The sequence below is a fragment of the Mustela lutreola genome, chromosome 7 (genome assembly GCF_030435805.1).
Source record: "Mustela lutreola isolate mMusLut2 chromosome 7, mMusLut2.pri, whole genome shotgun sequence".
Lineage (NCBI taxonomy): Eukaryota > Metazoa > Chordata > Mammalia > Carnivora > Mustelidae > Mustela > Mustela lutreola.
Genome location: NC_081296.1, coordinates 122,186,977 through 122,210,825, shown reverse-complemented (window position 1 = coordinate 122,210,825; position 23,849 = coordinate 122,186,977). Strand labels below are relative to the sequence as shown.

Genomic DNA, 23,849 nt, shown 5'->3' with positions numbered 1-23,849 from the left:
GCACGAGTGGTTATCATACTCTCCCACACCCTCACTGGGGCTGGTGACTTTGAGTGGTCATGGCTTTCTGTGGCACCCAATCTGGGGCCAGCGAGCCCAGTGCAGGCAAGGCACTCTCTAGCAGGCATTATCCCACTGCATTTCTGAAGCCAGACAGTGGGCCCCACCCCTGCTCTCTCCAGCTGCTCTGCTAAAGTCAGCACACACGGACTGCACAGGGGAAACCCCTTGTTTGCCTGGCCCTGGTGGCCAAGGGGGCTGACTTTCCTGAGCTCCCAGGGACTATAACAGACAGTTATAAATTCTAAGACAGTTCCCGGCAAGCCAACACCTTGTGCAGGCACAGTCCAGACAGCCAACTGAAACACACACCCAGTCCTGTGAAAAAGGCCTATTTACTAATCCTAGAGCTACAGCCTGGGGAACAGGCTTCAGGTTTCCCACACTGCTAGAGGCTAGTGAGGCACTCCCAGAGAACATAAGCAGGGAGACACCATTCTTGCATGACCTTTGGTCTTGCTATGGCTTGACAAGACCCCCTAGAAAGGAGTTTATATATTCATCTGAAGCTCGGAGTTTTGCAACTGTCACCCAGGGAACACCTCCGGATCTCCTGACCTGGAGGCTGGCAGGGATGATGAATGCAACCCCACAAAACTATAGAAACATATACATATTCTTTAAAAGCATTTAAAAGCTGCTGCCTGAGGGTCTGGCTTCCAGTTGGTCTGAAACTAGATGCTAAATGAGATCCTTTCCCTTGTAACATGGACAGATGTCGACATGCCCTGATATATCAAGAATAACTCGGGTTGTTTGGACAATCACCAAAGTTCAGGAGACAACCAAGAACTAGGGCAAAGTTGAACTGTAAGGTTCATCATGTACACAAGGTCACTGCTTTAAGAACCGGGAGAGGTAGCTTGTTTTGCCTAATACATTGAAACAGACAAAGGAAGTCAAGCAAAATGAGTAAACAGAAATATGTTCCAAAAGAAAAAACAGGACAAAACCTCAGAAAAGGACCTCTGTAATGATACAGAGATATGTAATCAAGCTGGTGAAGAATACAAATGATCATAAAGATGGTCACTGAATTTGGGAGAAAAATGGAAGAACCCAGTGAGAACTTCAACAAAGAGATAGGAAATATTTTTAAAGTACCAAAAAGAAGGGGCACCTGGGTGGCTTAGTGGGCTAAGCCTCTGCCTTCGGCTCAGGTCATGGTCTCAGGGTCCTGGGATCAAGCCCTGCATCGGGCTCTCTGCTCAGCAGGGAGCCTGCTTCCCCCCTCTCTCTCTGCCTGCCTCTCTGCCACCCTGTGATCTCTGTCTGTCAAATAAATAAATAAAACCTTAAAAATAAATAAAATCTTAAATAAATAAAATCTTTAAAAAAATAGTACCAAACAGAAGTCACAGTGTTAAAGAATATAAAAACTGAGCTGGAAAATACACGAGAGGGGTTCAACAGCAGGCTAGATGAACCAGAAGAATGGATCAGCAACCTGGAAGACAAAGCACTGGAATTCACCCAGACAGAGCAATAAAAAGAAAAAAGAATTTTAGAGGCAGCTTGTGGCTCAGTTGGTTGGGCATCCAATTCTTGATTTTGGCTCAGGTCATGGTCGAACAGTTGTGAGATCGAGCTCCACATCAAGCCCAGTGCTAAGCCATGCATCAGGCTCCACACTCGGTGGGGAATCTGCTTGAGATTCTCAGCCTGTTCCTCTGCTCTTCCTCTCTCTCTCATTCTCCCTAAATAAATACAATCTTAAAAAGAAAAAAGAATTGTAAAAATAGAGATAACTTAAGAGACCTGTAAGATAACATCAGGCAGAATAACATCCACATTATAGGGGTCCCCGAAGGAAAAGAGAAAAAGAAAGGGGCAGAAATCTTATTTGCCAAAAACTCCCTAACCTGAGGGGGGGGGGGGGGACCGACATCAAGGTACAGGAAGCCCAAAGAGTTCTAAATGAAATGAACCCAAAAAGATCCACACCAAGGCACATTATAATTAAAATGTCATAAGTTAAAGAGAAAATCTTAAAAGCATCAAGAGAAAAGCAACTTGTTACATACAAGAGAAACCCCACAAGACTATGAGCAGACTTTTCTGCAACTTCCAACCATAAATATTCTACCTGGCAAGGTTATCATTCAGAAGTGAAGAAGAGACAAACTTTTCCAAATAAGCCAAAGCTAAAATAATTCATCACCACTAAACCAGCTTCATAAAAAAATGTCAGAGGTACTTCTTCTAAATTTAAAAAAATATGGCATTAATTAATTAACAACAACAACAACAACAAAATGCAAAAGTAAAGATTTCATTGGAAGAGATAAATATATATAGTAAAGATAGTGGTTAAATCACTTATGAAGCCGGTGTGAAGGTTAAAAGACAGAAGTAGTAGAATTAACTAAAACTACATTAGTTATAAGATATATAAAATAAAAAGAGGTAAAGTGTAATGTCAAACACATAAAAACCTTGAGGGGGACAGTAAAAATGTAGAGTTTGGGAATGTATTCAAATTCAAGTTTCAAATTCAAATTCAACCTAAAGGAGACTGGTATATATACATAGTATATTGTATGTAAACCTTGTGATAACCATATAGCAAAATTTATAGTCATACATAAAAGAAAATGAGAAAAGGATCCAAAAACAACACTAATGACAAAAAAAAAAAGCACAGAGAAAGTACAAAAACAGCCAGAAAACAATTAAAATGGCAATGATTACATACCTATCGATAAGTACTTTAAAATGTCAATGAACTAAATTCTCCAATCAAAAGACATAGAGTGGCTGAATGGATTAAAACACACACATACACACACATACACACACACACACACACACACACACACACACCACCACCAACAAGAAGACCCATATATGTGGCCTACATAGAAGAGACTCAATTCAGAAGTAAGGACACAAACAGACTGAAAGTGAAGAAATGGAAAAATATCTTCCATGCAAATGGAAACCAACAGAAAGCTTATGTAGCAATACTTATATGCAACAAAATAGACTTTAAAACAGAGACTGTAATAAAAGTCAAAGAAAACCATTATGTAATGATAAAGAGGTTAATCCAGCAAAAAGATACAGCATTTATAAATATATAAGTACCCAACATTGGAGCACCAAAGTACATAGAGCAAATATTAACAAACATAAAGGGGGAAATGAACAGCAATATGATAATAGCAGGGGACTTTAGCACCTACTTACATCAATGGATAGATCATTCAGACAGAAAATTAGTAAGGAAACAGCAGCCTTAAATGAGACATTAGACCATATGGACTTAATAGATATATACAGAACTGTCCGTCCAAAAGCAGCAGAATACATATTCTTCTCAAGTGCTCACAGAACACTCTCCATTAGGCCACAAAACAAATCTCAATAAACTGATGAAGATTAAACACATTTCAAGCATCTTTTCTGACTACAATGGTATGAAACTAAGAATTAATTACAGGAAGAAAATTGGAAAAACCACAAACACTTGGAAACTAAACAACATGCTACTGAACAACTATCAGACAAAATCAAAGAAGAAATTAAAAAATACTGAGAGACAAATTAAAACAGAAAAATGGCATAACAAAATCTGTGGATGTAATTATAGCAGTTCTAAGAGGAAAGTTCATAGTAATACAGGTCTACCTCAAGAATCAAGAAAAACCTCAAATAAAAAATCTAATTTTACACCTAAAGGAACTAAAAAAAAGAACAAATGAAATCCAAGGGTAGTAGAAGGAAAACAATTAGAGCAGAAATAAATAAAATAGAGAATAAAAAGACAATAGAAAAGATCAATGAAACTAAGAGCTGGTTCTTTGAAAAGGTAAATAAAATTGACAAACCTTCAGCTAGACTCACCAAGAAAATAAAAAAGAAAGAACTCAAAGAAATAAAATAAAAAATGAAAGAGAAGTTACAAGAGATACCATAGAGATATAAATGATTATAAGAGACTTCTATAAGTCTCTTACATACCAACAAATTGCTACATACCAACAAATTGAGCAAACTAGAAGAAAGGTTATAAATTCAAAAAACATACAATCTTCTAAAGCTGAATCAAGAAGAATTAGAAAATGTGAATAGAGTGATCTCTAGCAAGGATACTGAGGCTAAATCTTCCCAACAATCAAAAGTCCATATGGCTTCATGGGTGAAATCTATCAAACATTCGAAGAAGATTTAATACCTATTCTTCTTAAACTCTTCCAAAAAGTTGAAGAGGAGAGAACACTCACAAACTCATTTTATGAAGCCAGCATCACCCTGATCAAAAACTGGATAAGGACAACAACAATAAAAGAAAATTTATAGGCCGATACCCCTGAAGAACATAGATACAAAACTCCTCAACAAAATGTCAGCAAACCAAACCCAACAATAAAGGATCATACACTGTGATCAACTGGGATTTACTCCAGGGATGCAAGGATGGGTCAATCTCCACAAATCAAGTGGTATATCACATCAGCGAAATGAAAGATAAAAATGATATGATCATCTCAATAAATGCAAAAAAGTACTTGGCAAATTCAACATCCATTTATGATTAAAACTTCTCAACAAAGTGGATATAGAGTGAATGTACTTCCACATAATAAAGGCCACGTGTGACAGACACAATGCTAATACTATTCTCAATGATGAAAAGCTGAAAACCTTTCCTCTAAGATCGGGAACAAGACAAGAAGCCCCACCCTCCCCACTTATAGTCGACATAATATTGTAAATCCTAGCCACAGCAATTAGGCAAGGAAAAGAAATAAAGTTCATCTAAATAGGAAAAGAAGAAGTAAAACATTCACTATTTGCAGTTGACATGATATTATATGGAGAGAACTCTAAAGATTCCACCAAAGGCAAGGGGAACAAAAGCAAAAATGAACAAAACAAATGGGACTACATCAACCCAAAAAGCTTCTGCACAGAGAAAGAAACCATCAACCAAATGAAATGGCAACCTATATATTCAACAAGGGGTTAACATCCAAATATATAAAGAACAACAACTTAAAAACAAAAACCAAACAATCCAGTTTAAAAACGGGCAGAGGATCTGAATAGACATTTTCCCACAGAACACACACAGATGGCCAAAAGGCACATGAAAAGATGTTCAGTATCACTAATCGTCAGGGAAATGCAAATCAAAACTGCAATGAGATATCACCTTCCACCTGTCAGAATGGCTAGTATCGAAAGGATAAGAAATAACAAGTGTTAGAAAGGATGTGAAGAAAGCGGAAACCTCATGGACTGTTGGCTGTAACGTATATTGGGCCATGACTACAGAAACAATATGGGGGCTCCTCAAAAATTTAAAAATAGAACTACCATATGACTCAATAATTCCACTTCTGGATTTAAAGAAAATGGAAACACTAACTCAGAGAGACAGAAGTACCCCTATGTTCACTGCAGCATTATTTACAATAACCAGGATATGGAAACAATCTAAGTGTCCAACAATAGTTGAATGGAAAAAGAAGACATGGCCTGTGTATGCGTGTGTATATGTGTGTGTGTGTGAGTGTGCAATGGAATATTAGCCATAAAAAGAATAAAATCTTGCCATTTGTAACAACACAGATGGATCTTGAGTGTTAGGTTAAGTGAAGTAAGTCAGAGAAAGACAAATACTGCATGATTTCACTTGTATGTAGAATCTAAAAAACAAAACAAAGCCCAGGTACAGAGAACAGACTGGTAGCTGCCAGTGGGGAGAGGGGTTGGTAGGTGTGAAAAAGATCAAGGGAACCAGAAGTACAAACTTCCGGCTGTAAAATAAGTAAGTCATGAGATGTAATGTAGAGCATAGAGAATGTGATCAGTGTTATTGTATTACATTTGTATGGTGACAGATGCTGATCATTTCACATTGTACACAAAAATTGAATCACTGTGTTGTACACCTGAAACTAACATAACATTGTATGTCAGTTATACGTCAATAAAAATTTTTAAATTAGGTAGATTTACATATAACATGGAAATAAATCCACAATGTAATTAGTTTAAGAAAATGTTATTCAAAAAGGGGCACCTGGGTGGCTCAATTAAGTATCTGCCTTCAGCTCAGGTGTTGATCCTGTGATCCTGGGATCAAGTCCTGCATTGGGCTCCCTGCTCAATGGGGACCCTGCTTCTCCCTCTGCCTGCCACTCCCCATGCTTGTGCTCACTTGCTCTCTCTCTGACAAAGACATAAATAAAATCTTTAAAATAAATAAATTAAAACATTGTATTAGTTATTAATATGTTTTTCAAAGAAAATGTTATTTAAGGGTGTAAGATATTGAGGCACCTGGGTGGTTCAGTGGGTTAAGCCTCTGCTTTCGGCTCAGGTCATGATCTTGAGGTCCTGGGATCGAGCCCCGCATTGGGCTCTCTGTTCAGCGGGGAGCCTGCTTCCCCCTCTCTCTCTTTGCCTGTGTCTCTGCCTACTTGTGATCTCTGTAAAGTAAATAAATAAAATCTTAAAAAAAAAAAAAAAAAGATTTTATTTATTTATTTAACAGACAGATATGCAGGTATGTAAAATGAGCCTCTGTAACACATCGTTTTACTAGCTACAGAGTGCAGCAGCAATGAATTGAGTATAAATGATATCTAATCGGTTTAAGTGATTTTCCATTACTGGATGTTTAGATTGCTTCCAAACTTTTGCTACTATCAGCAGAACTTAGATGAAAATCCATGTGGCTAAGTACTTGCACATATTTTTTTTTTAAGATTTTATTTATTTGACAGAGATCACAAGTAGGCAGAGAGGCAGGCAGAGAGAGAGGTAAGGTGGCAGGCTCCCCACTGAGCAGGGAGCCCCATGCAGGGCTCAGTCCCAGGACCCTGAGATAATGACCTGAGCCGAAGGCAGAGGCTTAACCCACTGAGTCACCCAGACACCCCTTTGCACGTATTCTTAATGTTTCCTGAGAATAAATTCCTAGAATTGGAAGGGTGGGCATAAGATGTGGGCACATCTAAGGACTCTTGACACACATTGCGAAATTGTCCCATAAAATGTCAATGCCGATTTACTTCCCAAACTGTAATATGGGGGGAGGGGGTAGTTTTTTCCCTTTAGTAATTCTCAATTTTTAACAATTTTTCTCTAATTTTTAACAATTTGGTAAGCAAAATGACATTTTTTTTAGTTTGTATTTCTTTAATTACTAAGGCAAATGAGATGTTCCATATTCATTTATCAGCTAGTTGTGTGATTTGCTGGTTGGTATCTCTTGCCTGCTTTTCTACTAGGATCTTTTTTCTGGTGTGTAAGAATTCTTCATTTATCAGCTCTTTGTCATTAAGGCTAATAAATGTCATTTGTCTTTTAGTTTTGGTTAGGTTTTATGTTCACAAACTTTTTTAAAAAGATTTACTTATTTTAGAGAGAGAGAGAGAAGGTAGGGAGGAGGAGCATGGAGGAAGGGCAGGGGGCAGGGGAGTATCACAAGCCGACTCCTCACCTAGCACAGAGCCTGCTGTGGGGCTCCATCTCACCACCCTGAGATCATGACCTGAGCTGAAAGCAAGAGTCAGACACATGAGCGACTGAGCCACTCAGGAGCCCCTGCTCAGAAACTTTTCATTGGTATAAATTTTTTGAACAACAAAATGCACTTGGAATTCCAAATTACTCATTTGTCAATGGGGATGTGAAATGCAACCATTTGAAATACAACCCTGTATATTCGCTACTTTATCATTGGTTTTCATATCTTTTCAAGGAAGGCACACATTGCGACATTTCTTGAACCCTCCACGGCAACCAGCCCACAGCCCAGAGCAGAACTCCAAGATGCTGGAGATGAAAACAGCACTGTGTCTGGGATTTGCTTTGAAACGGCCCAGTTCGGGGTGGGAGATGAAAACAAGACAGAAACAAAACAAAATCAGCCACATGTTAGTAATTGTCAACTCTGGCTGGGTAAAGGGTACAAGGGGTTCTTTATACCATTACTTCTTGTTGTATATTTGAAGAGTTCTGTAATCAAAAGGATTTTTTCTCCCCCCCCCCTTATGGATTGGCCACCAGCTTCACAGTGCGGCCTTCTGGAATAACAATGGTGATGAATACGAGCTACACACATATCAAGGCCACTTTTTATAACATAAAAACGTTAAAAGCCCAGGCCTTGAAAATTAGGTAGGGCTGGGTACAAACCCTTTTTAGTGTCAGTGACCTTGAACCAGTTCTCAACCTCTCTGAAACCGAGTTTTCCTTTATAAGGAAGGGCACTAGTAAAGGGTTCCTGCGAAGATTAACGGGTATAAAACTCAGTGCCTTGCGCCCACCGGCACTCAGCAGAGGAGGCTTCATCATGATTCAGGGATGCACCAGCCTGACAAGCTCCAGCCAGCATTTCCTGGTGGTGTTAATCCAATACCCTTCTCCTGCAGCTGAGCTTTCAGTTAATCGGTTTGGGCACCAGACAACCGCTTGGCAGAGGACGTGGCAGAACAGATGTCAGGAATTATGTTCCCGACACCCAGAAGAGAAAACAGATAAGGCCATAGGAAAGGACAAAGCACTTAACTCCCAACCTGACTCAGCGGGTCCCCAGAGAGCCTGAACTCCACATTCCAAGGATGCAATCAAGAACAAGAGTGATGACAACAGCGGGTCATTCAAAAATTTGACCAAACGCTGTCGTCACCTAGGGAGCTGAAAATAACACCATGCCTGGGGCCCACTCCCCTCCCGGCATGCGGTGTGCAGACTGGGTATCAAGGTTTTTCAAAGTCGCACATGACCTAAGGCGCAGCCCCCCTGCTGTGGGGGCTGGGGTGGGGGCTAGGAAAAGGACAGGGCAAACAAAGAAGAGAACAGAGACCACCGCATCCCACATGAACCCCATTAAAACCAGCCCACTCATGTGGTCCCAAGCTGTGTCCCATGCCAAACAAATCTAGTCCTATTAGGGTGCCCTTGCTCCCTCTATAAACTTCAAGAGCCCATTACTGGTAATAATTCACAGGGCTGAAATATGGTAATAACATCAGGATGCGTGCCTATCAGTATTCTAAGGAGTACCGAAGTAATAGCCCCCCTCTGGAGGCCGGTCTCACAAAACAAAACAACAAAGTCCGGCTAAGCGAAGGAGGGGGCTGGGAGAGGCAGAAAGCGCTCTGACTCACAGCCGTCGAGCAGCCTGTCCCCGCTCCTGAAGCACACTCAAAGAGGCAGCCTCATTTCGTGACGTTACTGCAGCGTCTTTGATCAAGGCAAAAAGCACATCCGTTTCAATCACGGTAACGGGACAAGCGGGCTGTCGGGCCGCCGGCTGCCCACCGCGGTGAGCCGGCCTCGGGCCTGCGGACACATGGCAGTGCTTAGCGTGTCAGACAAATGAAGGGGTTCTTGACTGTCTAGCCAACATTTGCTGAACTTCAGGGGCCCCTGTGTTTAGCAATTCCTCTCTCGGCAAACACCACCTGGCCTCACCAAAGCCAAAGCCGGCCAGCGGCTGCCTGTGGCCAGGCAGCAAAGCCCTGAGAGCCAGGAGGGCAGGAGTCAACCTTCTCACGAGCAACACATGGGGGGGTGACACAATCTTCAAGAAAGGGGAGAATGCCGACCATCCACTTACCCTCCCCCCCACGACCTCTACCACGGTTCCCGGCCCCAAACTTAGTCGAGAGAGGTCTGATTTTCTCCCCTACGCGGGAATTCCCAGCAGTGTGGTTACAGAGACAGACACAAACACCTGCCTTCTTTTCACCAGGATACATGAAAAATAAGAAATTGTGGAGGGAGAGGTTCAACAGAAGGTTTTCCTTTCCTTAAGCGACATTGTCCATAATATCTTGGGAAGACGTGAGCAGTAGCGCCAGCATAGATCCGCGGAGGATGCTGAGGAAAATGCAGGATATTTAAATAGCATCTATGCGTTCCAAGGGTTGGATGTGCACGAGTGTATGTAAATCCTCACCACAGTCCCATGAGGTAAGCTATCGTGATACTCATTAATAATAGTCATAACAAGAGTAACATATAATAACATACATAACGTAATGACTGTGATTATGTATGATAATAGTGGTGACCATAATCTCCATTTTTCACAGAAGGACATTGAGGCCCAGAGCTCTATGACTCGCCTGAGGTCGGGGCTGGGTGCCTTCAGGATCCCGGGGGAAAACCACAGCAGGAGACTGCTTTCTTGCAGTCCACGCCTCAGAGCCTTCTGGAAAGCTGCCGGGGCAGGGCACAGCAGAACCGGGACGACTGAGGGCCTGGGAGCAGGAGGGGTCTGACTCTGAAGCCCAGCCCTGCCTCCCCAGTCCCTGTATGTGGGGATAACAATGCGTACCTTGCAGGCTTGTGGTGAGGCGTTAGTGAGAAAAGGAATAAAAGTGCTTCTCGAATTGTCTGCAGTCAAGGTCAGTTTAACCCAGAGGCTCTCCATCCTGGCTGAACATTTGAATCAGCTGGGAACTTTAAAAAGTACGATGCCCAAACCCTTCCCCGCCACCCCTCTGCATTTCCACGCCAACAAGTGATCTATCCGAAATCAGCAATCCCCAGGCCCGGCCCCAGAAAGAAACCAAAGGCCAGCCTGCACCGTCTGCCCCCTTGATTCAGAATTACAGGAAAACTTTTAAACCTCGGAAGCCTCTTCTTCCAGCTCTGAGGCAGTGGGACTCCTCCAAATGCTGCTCTATTCCCCACAGGGAGAAGCAGACACCAGGCCCACCCCCAATCACAGGACTGATGCACGCTGGTCCAGTGTGACCTCCCCTATGTTCACCTGAACCACGCCTTCATCCAGCTTCTCACACCCGGCACACTATATCCCCCATCCAGCCGGAAAGCTTTATGAAGGAGTGCCCTATTGTCCCGCACTGCCTGTGTTTTAGAAAGAGTTGTGCGGGGCGCCTGGGTGGCTCAGTGGGTTAAGCCGCTGCCTTCGGCTCAGGTCATGATCTCAGGGTCCTGGGATCGAGTCCCACATCGGGCTCTCTGCTCGGCAGGGAGCCTGGTTCCCCCCACCCCCCTCTCTCTCTCTGCCTGCCTCTCCATCAACTTGTGATCTCTCTCTGTCAAATAAATAAATAAAATCTTAAAAAAAAAAAAAAAGAAAGAAAGAGTTGTGCCAACACCAACATATCCAACATCGGTTCTACACAAAGCACTAACCAGAAGACCGTGCAGGATGAGAGGGGGGACAGCCCGAAAGCAATTTCTAAATCTGAGTGAGTGAGTGCATGCACACGCCCGTGTGACGTGACACACGCACTCCAAGAATCATGGTACAACGTGTACTCAAAAGGAGCCCTGCTTCGTTCAAGGACTAAAGGTGGGAAGAATGGGATTGCAGAAGGGGTAGAAATGAACAGTGAAGGGATTACCAGGGTTGCCCTTGGAAACTGGCAGGGATAAGAAAAATAATCAGCATGCATTTAACAGAAGAGAAAAATGGAGACAGCCAGCAGGGAGGACGGGGACCAAGCAATGCCAGTTTCCTGGCTCAGACTTCATGCCCCTTCTCAGGAGCCACTGCCAGCTGGCAAGGGACAGCACGGAGGGCCCAGGAGGGGGAACGCAGGCACCAGAAGGTAGCACAGAGGGGTGTCAAAGAGCCCTCCACAGTTTCCCAGAAAGCAAAGACTCTGAGGGGCCCTCCCACTCGCAAGCGCCTCCCCTCGGCCGCAGTCCAGGAAATGGGCCTGAGAGACTTGGCCAAGGCCTTACCTGGGTAAAGGAGCCGTCCTCGCTGCACTCTGGGACGAACACTGCCTCCTGGGGCTTCTTGGCTTGCTCCAGGGCCTGAGCCCGTTCCAGGCGACACTTGCTCTGGCCAGCGTCTATAAGAGGAGAGGAGGAGCGAGGTTTGTAAGTCCCTTGAATCCACACGGGAGACATGAGGCAAAATGGCTGCCCAGGCCTAGGAAAGCGGAGACAGAGCCTCTCTGCAGGGGGATGAGCCCCGTACCGCCAACTGGCTTTTCTAACAACACGAAGCCAGGGGCTAGTACATGCTGCTCAGCCTCCCCTTCCCCTTAGTGTTATTCTTAGAAAAGTTAGGGAGGTGCATTTATACCAGATTCTGCTCATTTTTTTCTCCCAAATACCCTCAGCCCCTCTCATGGGGGTGGGAAAAAGTCCCACTTCTATTATTTTTCACTGGGTTTATTGAAAATCTTGCAAGCCAAAGGGGTCTCAGAGATGTTTTAGAGTTCAAGAACGGCAAGTGTTGGGGCGCCTGGGTGGCTCAGTGGGTTAAGCCTCTGCCTTCGGCTCAGGTCATGATCCCAGGGTCCTGGGATCGAGTCCCATGTCGGGCTCTCTGCTCAGCAGGGAGCCTGCTTCCCTTCCTCTCGCTCTGCCTGCCTCTGCTTACTTATGATTTCTCTCTCTGTCAAATAAATAAATAAAATCTTAAAAAAAAAAAAAAAGAAAGAAAGAAAAGAAAAAGAATGGCAAGTGCTTTCTTTGGAAGATCAGAAGCTCTAAGGCAGCCTGCTTGGTCTCACACAATTCCTACAAAAGCTCTAAGCAGTCCAGGGCTCACAAACACAAATATCTACAGGGCGGAGGAAAGTGATATAAATTAGGGAGTTGAATCGGGTGTGCAAAGAATGGCACTCAGCTTGGAGATGTCGCACCTGGAGAACAGGCCCCCCCTCTAAAGGAAGGAGCTGCCACTCAGGTCTCACCATGTGTCTCCCTGTGGGAGGAAACACAGACCTAATATGATCAGAGCTTCCAATTATTTATGAGAAGTCTAAAAATCCAGATTTTCATGTTGAATCTCTCCACGTTTAAATGTTGTCTCAAATGTTTTTAATATTTTTAAACATGTGAGCAGCCCAAACAAAATACATCTGTTGGCCAACAATTTGGAAGCCTTCCCTATTCAGGAGCCAACAATAATGTCTTGCCATTTTAAGCATCTCCATTTACAAAAATAAAAAATAAAAATAAATAGCTCTAGCCAGATAGCAGTACATCCGCTAAGCCCTAGCCTGGTGGCAGTATCTGAAAGACAGAATAGGGCTCATTCCTTCGGGTAGGCCCGCTTTCCTTCTCCTAGTCCCCAGGGGAGGGGTGGAGGGAGATGAGCAAACACAAGGAATGGACTCATTCTGAGCCTCCCCCACGGACAGCGCCCCATGCAGGGCATGGTGGCGCCTGCCTGGGAGCCTCCTGTCTGCTGGGCCGGGGCGCACACACTCACCTTTGCATCTGCCACGATGCACCACGCCCAGGTTTGGGTCTCTGCACTTGGCTCGTTGGTACTCACACATGGACTCATAGGACCTGCCGTCGGAGGCACAGATGGGTTTGGGCTGAGTCCTGGAGCAGTGGAGGTTGCACTGAGGGTCACGGTCGCTTATGAGGAACTAGGGTGGAGAGAAGTGAAAGGGTGTCCAGGTTACTTTTGCAAGGAAAGTAGGGGTAAGTCCATGTCTCACAACACTGGTTTGCCTGGGGGAGCAAGTCCAGAATAAACCCAGAAAGTTATTAAATCCTAGAAGGGGACGGGGAGCGGAGCAGCCATGAAGCCTAACCAAGGAAAGCATTCTGTGCTAAGTTATTCACAGGCAGGATCTCCTTAATCCTCGAAACGGCCCTGTGAAGTAGGAACTGTTTGTTTTGTAGATAAAGAAATTCCAGCCAGAAAGAGGTAACTGGTCCAACGTTACACAGCTATAAGTGATGGGCTTGAACCTAGATCAGTCAGAAATCAAATCAAAGCTTTCACCACCAGGATATTCAGTCTCTCCATCCTTGCACGTGGCCACACGACCTCTGTTTGGGTACTTTCCCAAATCCAGAACTCACTAGCAATCTCTACATTCCATCTTTGGAGAGTTTCATGTATTAGAAAATAGCTTGGAGACCCAACTCAATCACCCTTCAATTTCTGCCCACTGCTCTTTGGCAGAATAAGAGTGATTTTCTATGAGAAAGGGATTTCCTGATTTTAAAAGATCATAATAATCAGATTGGGAAACGCTGAGTTAAACAGGTTCCTTTACTGTAGGACTTCTCAGACACCTTTGGTACATCCTTACGGACCGTGCTGGCAGCCAAATGTGTGCTACTCTTTCCATTGAGCTACTTCCCTTCCCTTGAATCTGGACTGGCCTCAGTAATTTGACCAACAGCATGCTGTAGAAATGATATTTGGGACTTCTGAGCTTTCCAGCTTCCTCCCAGGCCTCTCGCAACACTCACTCTGGGGGAACACAGCCACCCACCGCAAGAAGCCTAACAACCCTGAAAGCGCCACATTATGTGGAAGCCCAGGCTAGCATGTGCCAGAGCCACGGGCAGACAGAAATGCCCCACCAACCCAGGCACAGAGACCCAGTGAGTGAAGAAGCCATCTGATGAGTCCACCCCACGCCCACTCTCCTCTGATTGCAGCTACCAGATGGAAGTAAGTTATTATTCTTATTATATTATTATACTTATTTGTGTGAGACACCCCAAATAAGAATCGCCCAGCTGATGGCGAGGATGCGGAGAAAGGGGAACCCTCCTACACTGTTGGTGGGAATGCAAGCTGGTGCAGCCACTCTGGAAAACAGCATGGAGGTTCCTCAAAATGTTGAAAATAGAACTGCCCTATGACCCAGCAATTGCACTATTGGGTATTTACCCTAAAGATACAAATGTAGTGATCCAAAGGGACACATGCACCCGAATGTTTATAGCAGCAATGTCCACAATAGCCAAACTATGGAAAGAACCTAGATGTCCATCAACAGATGAATGGATCAAGAAGATGTGGTATATATACACAATGGAATACTATGCAGCCATCAAAAGAAATGAAATCTTGCCATTTGCAACAACATGGATGGAACTAGAGCGTATCATGCTTAGCGAAATAAGTCAAGCAGAGAAAGACAACTATCATATGATCTCCCTGATATGAGGAAGTGGTGATGCAACATGGAGGCTTAAGTGGGTAGAAGAATAAATGAAACAAGATGGGATTGGGAGGGAGACAAACCATAAGTGACTCTTAATCTCACAAAACAAACTGAGGGTTGCCGGGGGGAGGGGGTTGGGGAGAAGGGGGTGGGATTATGGACATTGGGGAGGGTATGTGATTTGGTGAGTGCTGTGAAGTGTGTAAACCTGGTGATTCACAGACCTGGGGATAAAAATATATGTATATAAAAAATATATGTTTATAAAAAATAAAAAAAAAATTAAAAAAAAAAAAAAAAAAAAAAAAAAAAAGAATCGCCCAGCTGAGCCCAGTCAACCCATGGAGCTATAAGGGATAGTAATACATCGTTGCACTAAGCCACCGAGTTTTATGGTAGCTGGTTACACAGCAAGAGAGAAGCAGATCAAGGGGCATGTAAGACAGCGCATCTCCCACTTACTTGACCATGAACACTTTTATCAGTGAACCCCTATTAGCAACTATAGGATACAGCAGGAAAATAATAATTGGATCCTACAATAATGAGCTTCTGTTGAATAACCCATGATTAGGCTGCATGGGCATTGAGAACTGGATCCATTCTTAGCCATCCCTAAATACCAGAGTTCTAGGCCCACTCAAGGCTCTCTACCAGCACAAGCTGACACAATGCATATCTCACCATAATGTAGGCAATGCCATGAGCACACATCTGGCCATTGGTGATACTAGAGTTGACTGAATAATCATGCCAAGCTTATAGGGTTTAGGGGAGGTGTGAATACGACCCCTGTTTTGGGTATATCTTGAGGCCCTCTGTGCAAAGCAAATAAATGAGAACTTGATCCTTTTCCAAAACAGTGGAAGGAGACTGGAGGCAGCATCACTCCCTTCAAGGGAGCACTAGGAACACCTTCACCCTCCATACTGGCCAAATTCCTAGTGAGTCCAAGCCCATCCACTAGCACTCAGACCGTCTCTCAACTATAAAACCAGTCCCTCCTGCTAGACTGACCTCCCACCTGGGTGTTGGCTGCTCAGCACAGGGCGGGAGCAGCTGTGGGCTAAAACCATACCGGCCTCCTCAGGATCGACAGTGCAACTTGCCTTCCCTGCAGACCCTTGGGGCTCCCACATGCATGGGCTCAACCTGAGTCCTGCCCTAGCCCAGAGGGAAATGCCCTGAGTGTCTCATAAAAGAGTCCAGCGTTCTGGGATTGAAACCAACACTGCAGAGAGCCATATCCAGAGGAAGCCTGCTGCCTCCCAGGCCACCACGCAGAGAGAAGAGTTGAAGCTCACGAGCACTGAGCCCAATGTAGGGTTTGAACTCATGACCCTGAGATCAAGACCTGAGCTGAGACCAAGAGTCTGATGCTTAACCAACTAAGCCACCCAGGAGCCCCAGAACTATCTGTATCTTCTAGAGTCCGGGAAAACCAAGGAACTCATCCTTGGTCACAAAGGGATTGGCGTAGCCTCAAGAGCAATAATTATAAAAGCTGATAATTAGGTCTCACTTATGATACATTAACGAATTTAACCCTATGAAGCAGGGCAAGTTACAATCCTCATTTTACAGATGAGGAGACCAAAGCCCAGTGACCCCTCCAAGCATGTACGTGTGAGTGTCAGATCTGACACCCCCAGCCTGGCTCGGAGCTCTGCTCCCAATTACACCCAAAGGCACTTCTTCATTATTCCAGAGCAAGGCTGCAAGTACGAGCTCTGAGCCAGTTGCAAAACGGAATTCACAACATCAAAAATGATTTACCGAGAGCCTACTGTGTGCCAGCCACCAGCCACTAAAGATCCGGACAAGACAGGCCTGCTTTCTGGGCACCTGAGGCCTCCTGGGAGAAGCTCCTCACAGGGCCCTTGTTCACTTTAAAAAAGCAGGGATCAAAAAAGACAAAGTGTCTTTTCAAACCGAAGGAGATTGCCCCGTTCTCTCTTCCTCGGCGCACGGGAGACGAGAGCTATGGGCGTCACCGTGGCATTGAACTACAAGCCATAAATTTGGTTTGGAAATGGCTAGCTCTGGGCCAGCAGAGACGCTGCGGCAGCCATGCCAGAGACCAGCTTAACGACTGGGGGAACATTCTGTCTGCAAATAGACAGGTTAAAGAGCTTCAGAAGAAGCCCCACCTACCCCAACCCACGGAGATCCTTCCCACCGCCACAGGGGCTCCCAAAAAGTTCTATCTAGAAATTACTGGTCCCTGAGGCCAAGGACAAAAGTTGTGCGACGGCATGGGGCCATTGCTAAAAGACTCTTCCATGGTCTGTGGTGTTCTATTTTCATCTGTTTCAGGAACTGTGCGTATTTGTGGTTGTCTTAAAAAAAAAAAAAAAAAGGCAAGGAGTTCTATAAAATGGACTTTTAATAGGATGACTGCCCTAATGGATCACCCAAAGCTCCAGGGCCCAAGGGGATCACTTTGGGTCCACAAACTCAGCTTATTCACCCACCCGTTCATCTACTTTTGTCTTTAGTAAGCCAGTACGATGCACCCAGCCCTGCAGGAGGCCTGGCAGGCAGAACACACCCACCCGGGTCCTGCCCCTACTGGGCTTGCACTCTGGGGTGGAGACAAGTGAACCGGCAGTGGCCGTCCAGCAAGGGAACAGGATCCTGCAGGACCTAGAGAGCATTGAATCCTAGGGACTCTGCAGTGCAAAAAGCCACACAATCCAACAGAGTATTCTGCAATGACAAACGTGTTCTGTATCTGTGCTGTCTAACACGGTGGCCACAAACCACACGCAGCCATTAAACACTAAAATGTAGCTAATGCCATGGAGGAACTAAATTTTTAGTTGCATTTAATTTTAGTTAGCTTAAATTTGCATAGCCACATGTGGCTATGGGCTGTCGTGTTCAAGAGCACGGCTACTGAGGGGGAGGGAGAAAGGCTCATCCTCCCTGGAGTTTCTCCTGGTTGAGCCAAGCTAAGACTCACTGGACCAAGGCAAAAGAGAAGCAGAGCCTGAGGGCACGTTCCACATTTTGAAGCTGGACATAAAATCAGTTTGTAACTTATTGACCAACAGCACCACAGCCCAGAAGTTCCTCAGTCTACCTGAAGTCACAACGGTGGCTTTTTCTTCTTTTCTGCGGGAGTTAGGAGCTCAGGCTATAAGTCCCAAGTGCCAGCCTGTGGCCTGGGTCAGTTCTTTAGACACACAGACCAAACTTAGGAGTCTGAGTCACCCTGGGGGATCCTGAACCCCAGAGCCACAAACGTCTGTCGTGGGCTCAAAAGCAGCCACGGTTGCAGGAAGACTTTGGTGTTGGGCGGGTGCAAGCTGTCTCCCCAGCTAGACAAAGCATGAACCATTTCCCTTGGGGAGTGGTGGGGGATAGGGCACAATATTTTCATAAAAATCCTCACATACATTCCCTTCCTTCTTCCTAACCAAAAGACAACAAAAACAAAACAATTATGCTAAATATGATTGTGTAATACGGAAACCAAACAAAAGGGGCCAGGACAATTGTGAGTTTGCGATCCTCTGCTACTCCCACCCTCTCTCCTTGGGGAGTGAATGATTCCAAAGCAAACACACGGCAGTTTGTATTCTGCTCACATTTGTAAAGTAGGACAAACCCTTGAAATACACATAAACAATCCATCTTTCCTGGTGGAAAAGTAAGCCACCGGCTGGGGGCCATCTTCTCCATAGAGACGGAGGTAGACGAAATCAGAGTCAGACCAACAAGCCCTTCTCCCTGATATGCACGCATGCCCGTCTTAGCCCTCAGGTTCCAGCAGCGTAGCAGGCCAACACTGCCACAGTTTGGCACAGAGAGGTCACGCCAGTACCACAAGCCATGTTTGGTTGGACTGACTGCCAGGTTTCCATGACGATATAGGGAACAGCAGAGGCAGCCTAAAGTGCTGTCCTTTATAATATAGAATTGGCTTTGCAGTCCTAACTTCCACCTGTACCATGCTGATTTAACCAGTAGCTGAAATTCCAAGTCAGCATTTTCCTGGTAACATGCATATGTCTCAGTTTTTCTCAGGTGTAGAAGTGGGGGTGGTGACCCACCCACTGGGGCTTAGAAATGTGAAGGCCACAATGTGGAGTGGCAAGGGGCCACACTGTGGCAAGGGGCATTCCCCTTTATGATATCAGGTTCAAAAATCACAGGTCAGACTCCACTAATCTGAGGTTTCTCTTTAACAAGTGTGTGCATAGCACAGCTTCTGCCACTCACTTTCAATATTTTTCCTTTGTTTATCTGTCGCTGCAAAGAAAACCAGCCCCATACCCATTGGCTTTAAACAACTAATCATTTCTCCCAAGTCCATGGGTTGGCGGGGCTTAGCTGGAAGGTTCTTCTGCTCCACGTGGTGCCAACTGAAATAACACACTTGGGCTGCACTCTGCTGGGAGCTTGGCTGGGGCTGGAACAGCCGCTGTGGGGTCCCTCACTGGTGCCTCCATCAGGGCTGGTTGGGCCTCCCTCTCCAGCAGGCTTTTCTTGTTCATCCATGATGGTTTCATTCAGTCCTTTCTCTCTTGCCTAGAGGTCTGACTGAACCTCCAACCTTTCCTCCCCATTCCCGTCCAAATTCCATAGCCCACAGAGGTTATCATCGTAAAGAGCAAACGTTTTCATGTTTAAACACCACTGTTATTAGTCCCTTGGAGCTCCTGGGGCCTCATGTTCACCCTTTCACCCAAGCCCTCAACACACTGCACCATCATCTGTGTGTTCCCGTGTGTGTGTAAAGGACCGCCTTGCCCTCTGTGGCTGTGCGGGGTCTTGCACAGTGCCTGATCTACAAGAGTCGTTTGATACCAGTTTGAGGGGGAATGGGGTGACTGTCAAACCTTACCGAAAACATATCCTGCATAAAAGAAGCTCCTTTTTTTTTTTTTTTAAACCAGGTACCATGGAAAGAGATATTCTTTTTTTTTTTTTTAAGATTTTATGTATTTATTTGAGAGAGAGAGAGAGAATTAGAGAGAGAGGGAGCACGCATGAGAAGGGTGAGAGTCAGAGGGAGAAACAGGCTCCCTGCCGAACAGAGAGCCCTATGCCAGACTCAATCCTGGGACTCCAGGATCATGACCTGAGCGGAAGCAACTGCGCCACCCAGGCACCTGGAAAGAGATATCTTTGGCCAACCACTACCAAACACTTAAAACTCTCAAACATACAGAGGAATATAAGCTGCTTGTTCTCTTCTTTCCTTTTAAGGAACATCTATTAGATAAGGAAAGCCATGCATTAAACACAGGATTTTCCCCTCGAATTAAAGGAAATCACAAAGACATTAAAGGAATGTACCAGAGTGGCTGAGGCAGGACCCACATCTCCATGGCAGATGCCATCATGAAGCAGCCAAGTGAGGCTGGCCCGGTGGGAATGCTTCTCATGCAGGCCCCCAGAAGCCCTCCTCCTCCCCTTCAGATCAGTTGTCCCCTCCATAAGGTAGGCAGTAATCTGAGAGGCCCAGGGTGGCTGTGTCTGAAAGGAGTCTCTGTCAAGGCAGAAAGCTGTGTTAATTTAACAGCCAGCGTCGTGAGCACTATGCTTTTTCCTGCTTCTGCCTTATGTAAGCACTTGACTAAGAGCAACCACCAGATGATAAAATGGTATCAATGATTCATTTATTATATGTCAGGTTTTTGACACCCTGAATTCACTTTTCCACAGAATTAAGATTGTAAGTCATGGTGAGTCTCCTGGCCCAGACTGCAGATGCCCACTTGGAAGGAGCGGGAAGGGGAGGGATCCCTACCTGTGTGCCTGCTGTGTAGATGACAAGCATAGTGAAGGCCCCTCACATCCGGGCCCCCAGTGAGCCCCCCTGGCACTGTTCCTTCCTGCCTCCGGACCTACTGGTCCTTCTCTGTGGACTGTACCCCAACCTCATACCTCCTTTCATCCTTCCAATCTCAGCGCAAATGCTGCTTCCTTGAGGCACTGACTTGAGCCTCCTTGACAGTTTTTTTCTGTGTCACGACTGTCCTTCAACGACCAGCAGTTCCACTGTATGTTTCTTGCCGAGGCACCAAGATCTGGGGGCCACACCGCTGGATCCCTAGTACCGAGCAGGAGCCTTACCCAAAGTGGGCACTGGAGAAATAGTGGCTGAGCTGATGGATGAGGAGGAAGCCAAGGCCCCCAGCCAGGTCAAGCTAGTGAGTGGCCGAGCACACTCTATGTCTGCCTCGGAAGGGCCAGACTCTTCCTACTACACCTCGAGGGGCCTCCTTTGGGAGTGGGGGAGGTGGGGGGGCGGGGGCTCTTTTGTTGGCTCTGGTAGTGGTGCCCAGGGTCTCCAGCGTTCTTCGGTGGGCAGGAGAGGACAAGGGTCGCAGGCAAAGCAAGCTTTCCTCAGGGAGGACTATTTTTCCCATCATGTTTGTAAGTCAAAACCTAGATCAAGGGTTTAGAACTCAGGCACCACAAAGCATTTATGGGAGGTAAAACTCTTTGCCACTGAAAGGAGAAAAAAGCCGCTCCTGGAGCCAGTGCCTGGAACAAACAGTAAAGAACCGCATTCCAGATGTCTAGCTGTAGCTCAGCCTCTGACTCTCTAAGCAGGGACTATCCGCCTCTTGTCACTTGCCTCACCAGCTGCAAAACTGGATTTTGGTTTTTTTCCCCTGGGGCTTGCGTCTTTGGGAATGAAGAGCCATTTCACATTAAAACGTCACTCACCCACCCGCTATCTAATCCATCATCTGCATGGAAAAGCCACATCCCGATTTCTGCCAGCTTGCTCTCACCCTTCCCTGACCCCACAGCCACTGCATTTACACAGGTGCGAAGGAGGGTCTCGATCTGGCGGCTTCAGAGTGGGGCCGAGAAGATGGAGGAGGGGAGATAAGGGAGGTCAAAGGGAAGGGGAGGTCTGTAGCCTCGCCAGGGTCTGCTCTTCTTCGACACACCTTCACCGCGGGCTTGACAACAGCACGCACCCCGATTAAAGGGCTTTTCACGCTGCTGAAGGAAAGCAGACGTCCCCCTCCAGCTGTTCCGCAGCTGGAACCACTTCTGTTGTTTTAGCCAGGAGAGGCCTGACCTTTGTCACCCGGCTCCCTCCCCAAGGGAGGAATTTAGTGGTCACCCCACCCCATCTACCCAGCTTTCCCCCTCCACTGTGCCCCCCACAGCTATGGGGATGACCAGTCAGGACCCAGGGGAGAGGTTGTCTTGGGCCAGGTGCCACTGTGGGGGACAGGAGGGGACAGAGGGTCAGTGGGTTTGACAAAGCAGCTGGGACCCTGGGTCCAAAGAAGTACTAACAACACTGCAAGTTGGGGGGGTGGGGACTCAGACGCTGGCAGTTCGCACAGACCTGACCACTCCCCATGAGTGCCCCCGGAAAGTCTACGAGAAATGTGGAGCAGACAAAGTATGGGTTAGGGTCCGCGTTATCAAATTTCCAAAAAAAAAAAAAAAAAAAAGCATGATGGTAAGTGAAAGAAGCCAGATTCAGATTCAAAAAGCCACATACTGCATGGCTCCATTTATATGACATTCTGGAAAAGGCAAAACTATTCAGATATCAGTGATCGCCCAGGATTGGAGGGAGGAGGAAAAGCGTGAGAGAATGGGGGTGGGGGTCTCTAGCTGGGTTATGTTGGTGGTCACACAACTACATAACCATTAAAAATCATTAAAATGTGTACACCTAAAAAGGGTGAACTGTACTGTAAGTAGATTATATCTCAATAACCAAAAATAACCATAAAAACTAAAGAAAAATAATGCCAAAGCATGTTTGCTTTGAATGGCACACCGGACCTCCTATAGGCTGTAAAAGAGGTTTCTGGAGATTTCTCTGCCCACTGCCTCAGATTACCAGGCATCTTGCTAGGTGCACTGGGGATTATGAAAAAAAAAAAAAAACAAGAACAAAGGCCCTGTCCTCCAAAGCCGAGCTAGTCGCAAAGGCTAGCATGTACACAGCTGGTTCCACAGGGACCGAATTTGCAACACCAGCAACCAGGAAGCAAAGCCCACGTCTCAGACAAAAGGGTGGCGTGTTTGAAAATAGGGTGCCAAGAAGTCCAAGAAAGCTAACTCTTTAAAAAAGAGAGAGGGAAAAGAGGAGAGGAAAGAAAAGAAAGACGAAAGAGGCATCCATTCAGCAAAGAATGGCTGAGCACCTGTTATGCCCCTGGGCTATGCTGCATGCTAGGGACAGCGCAGCTGCCCCCCTGTTCTTCGGGTCTGAGGAAGAAGTCCATTCAGATTAGAAGGATCCAGGAGGATTTCTCAGAGAAGACGCCATCAACAGGGAGGGATGTCAGAAAGGCATCCTGAGCAACAGTGCAGGTATGCAGAAGTAAAGAAGCACACTTGTCTTTTTTCTTTTTAGATTTGATTTATTTAATTGAGAGAGAGCATGAAAGAGCAAGAGCAGGCAGGAGGGGCCAAGGGAGAGGGAGAAGCAGACTCCCCATTGAGCTGGGAGCCCCGTGCGGGGCTTGATCCCAGGACTCTGCGATCATGACCTGAGCCAAAGGCAGATGCTTAACTGACTGAGCCACCCAGGCGCCCCATAAACTCATTTAAAAAAATAGATTAGGGGGTCACCTGAGTGACTCAGTTGTTGAGCATCTGCCTTTGGTTCGGGTCATGGTCCAGGAGTCCTGGGATCAAGCCCCACGTGGGGCTCCCTGATCAGCGGGAAGCCTGCTTCTCCCTCTGCCACTCCCTCTGCTTGTGTTCCCTCTCTGTCTCTCTCTCTGTCAAATAAACAAATAAAAATCTTTAAAAATGAATGAATAAATAAATAAATGAAAGATTAGGAATTACCATTTAGGGAGAAATAAGGCTCTAGGGCCAGGTTGGGGGCAAGAACACAGAGGGTCTTGAAAATGCCAAGTTGTCTCTTTCTTTCTTTCTTTCTTTCTTTCTTTCTTTCCTCCCTTC

General features: G+C 45.7%; 1 protein-coding gene across 3 annotated transcripts in view; it reads right to left on the bottom strand.

Moving 5' to 3' along the window:
* SMOC1 (SPARC related modular calcium binding 1) overlaps positions 1-23,849 on the bottom strand; it is a 148,575-nt gene that overhangs the window by 68,775 nt on the left and 55,951 nt on the right. For all 3 annotated transcript variants that reach the window (XM_059182450.1, XM_059182451.1, XM_059182452.1), the window contains exons 2-3: positions 13,232-13,397; positions 11,746-11,858 (exon numbers count right to left, since the gene is read on the bottom strand). In XM_059182450.1, the coding sequence (XP_059038433.1) occupies positions 11,746-11,858; positions 13,232-13,397 (279 nt within the window). The remainder of the gene's footprint in view (positions 1-11,745; positions 11,859-13,231; positions 13,398-23,849) is intronic.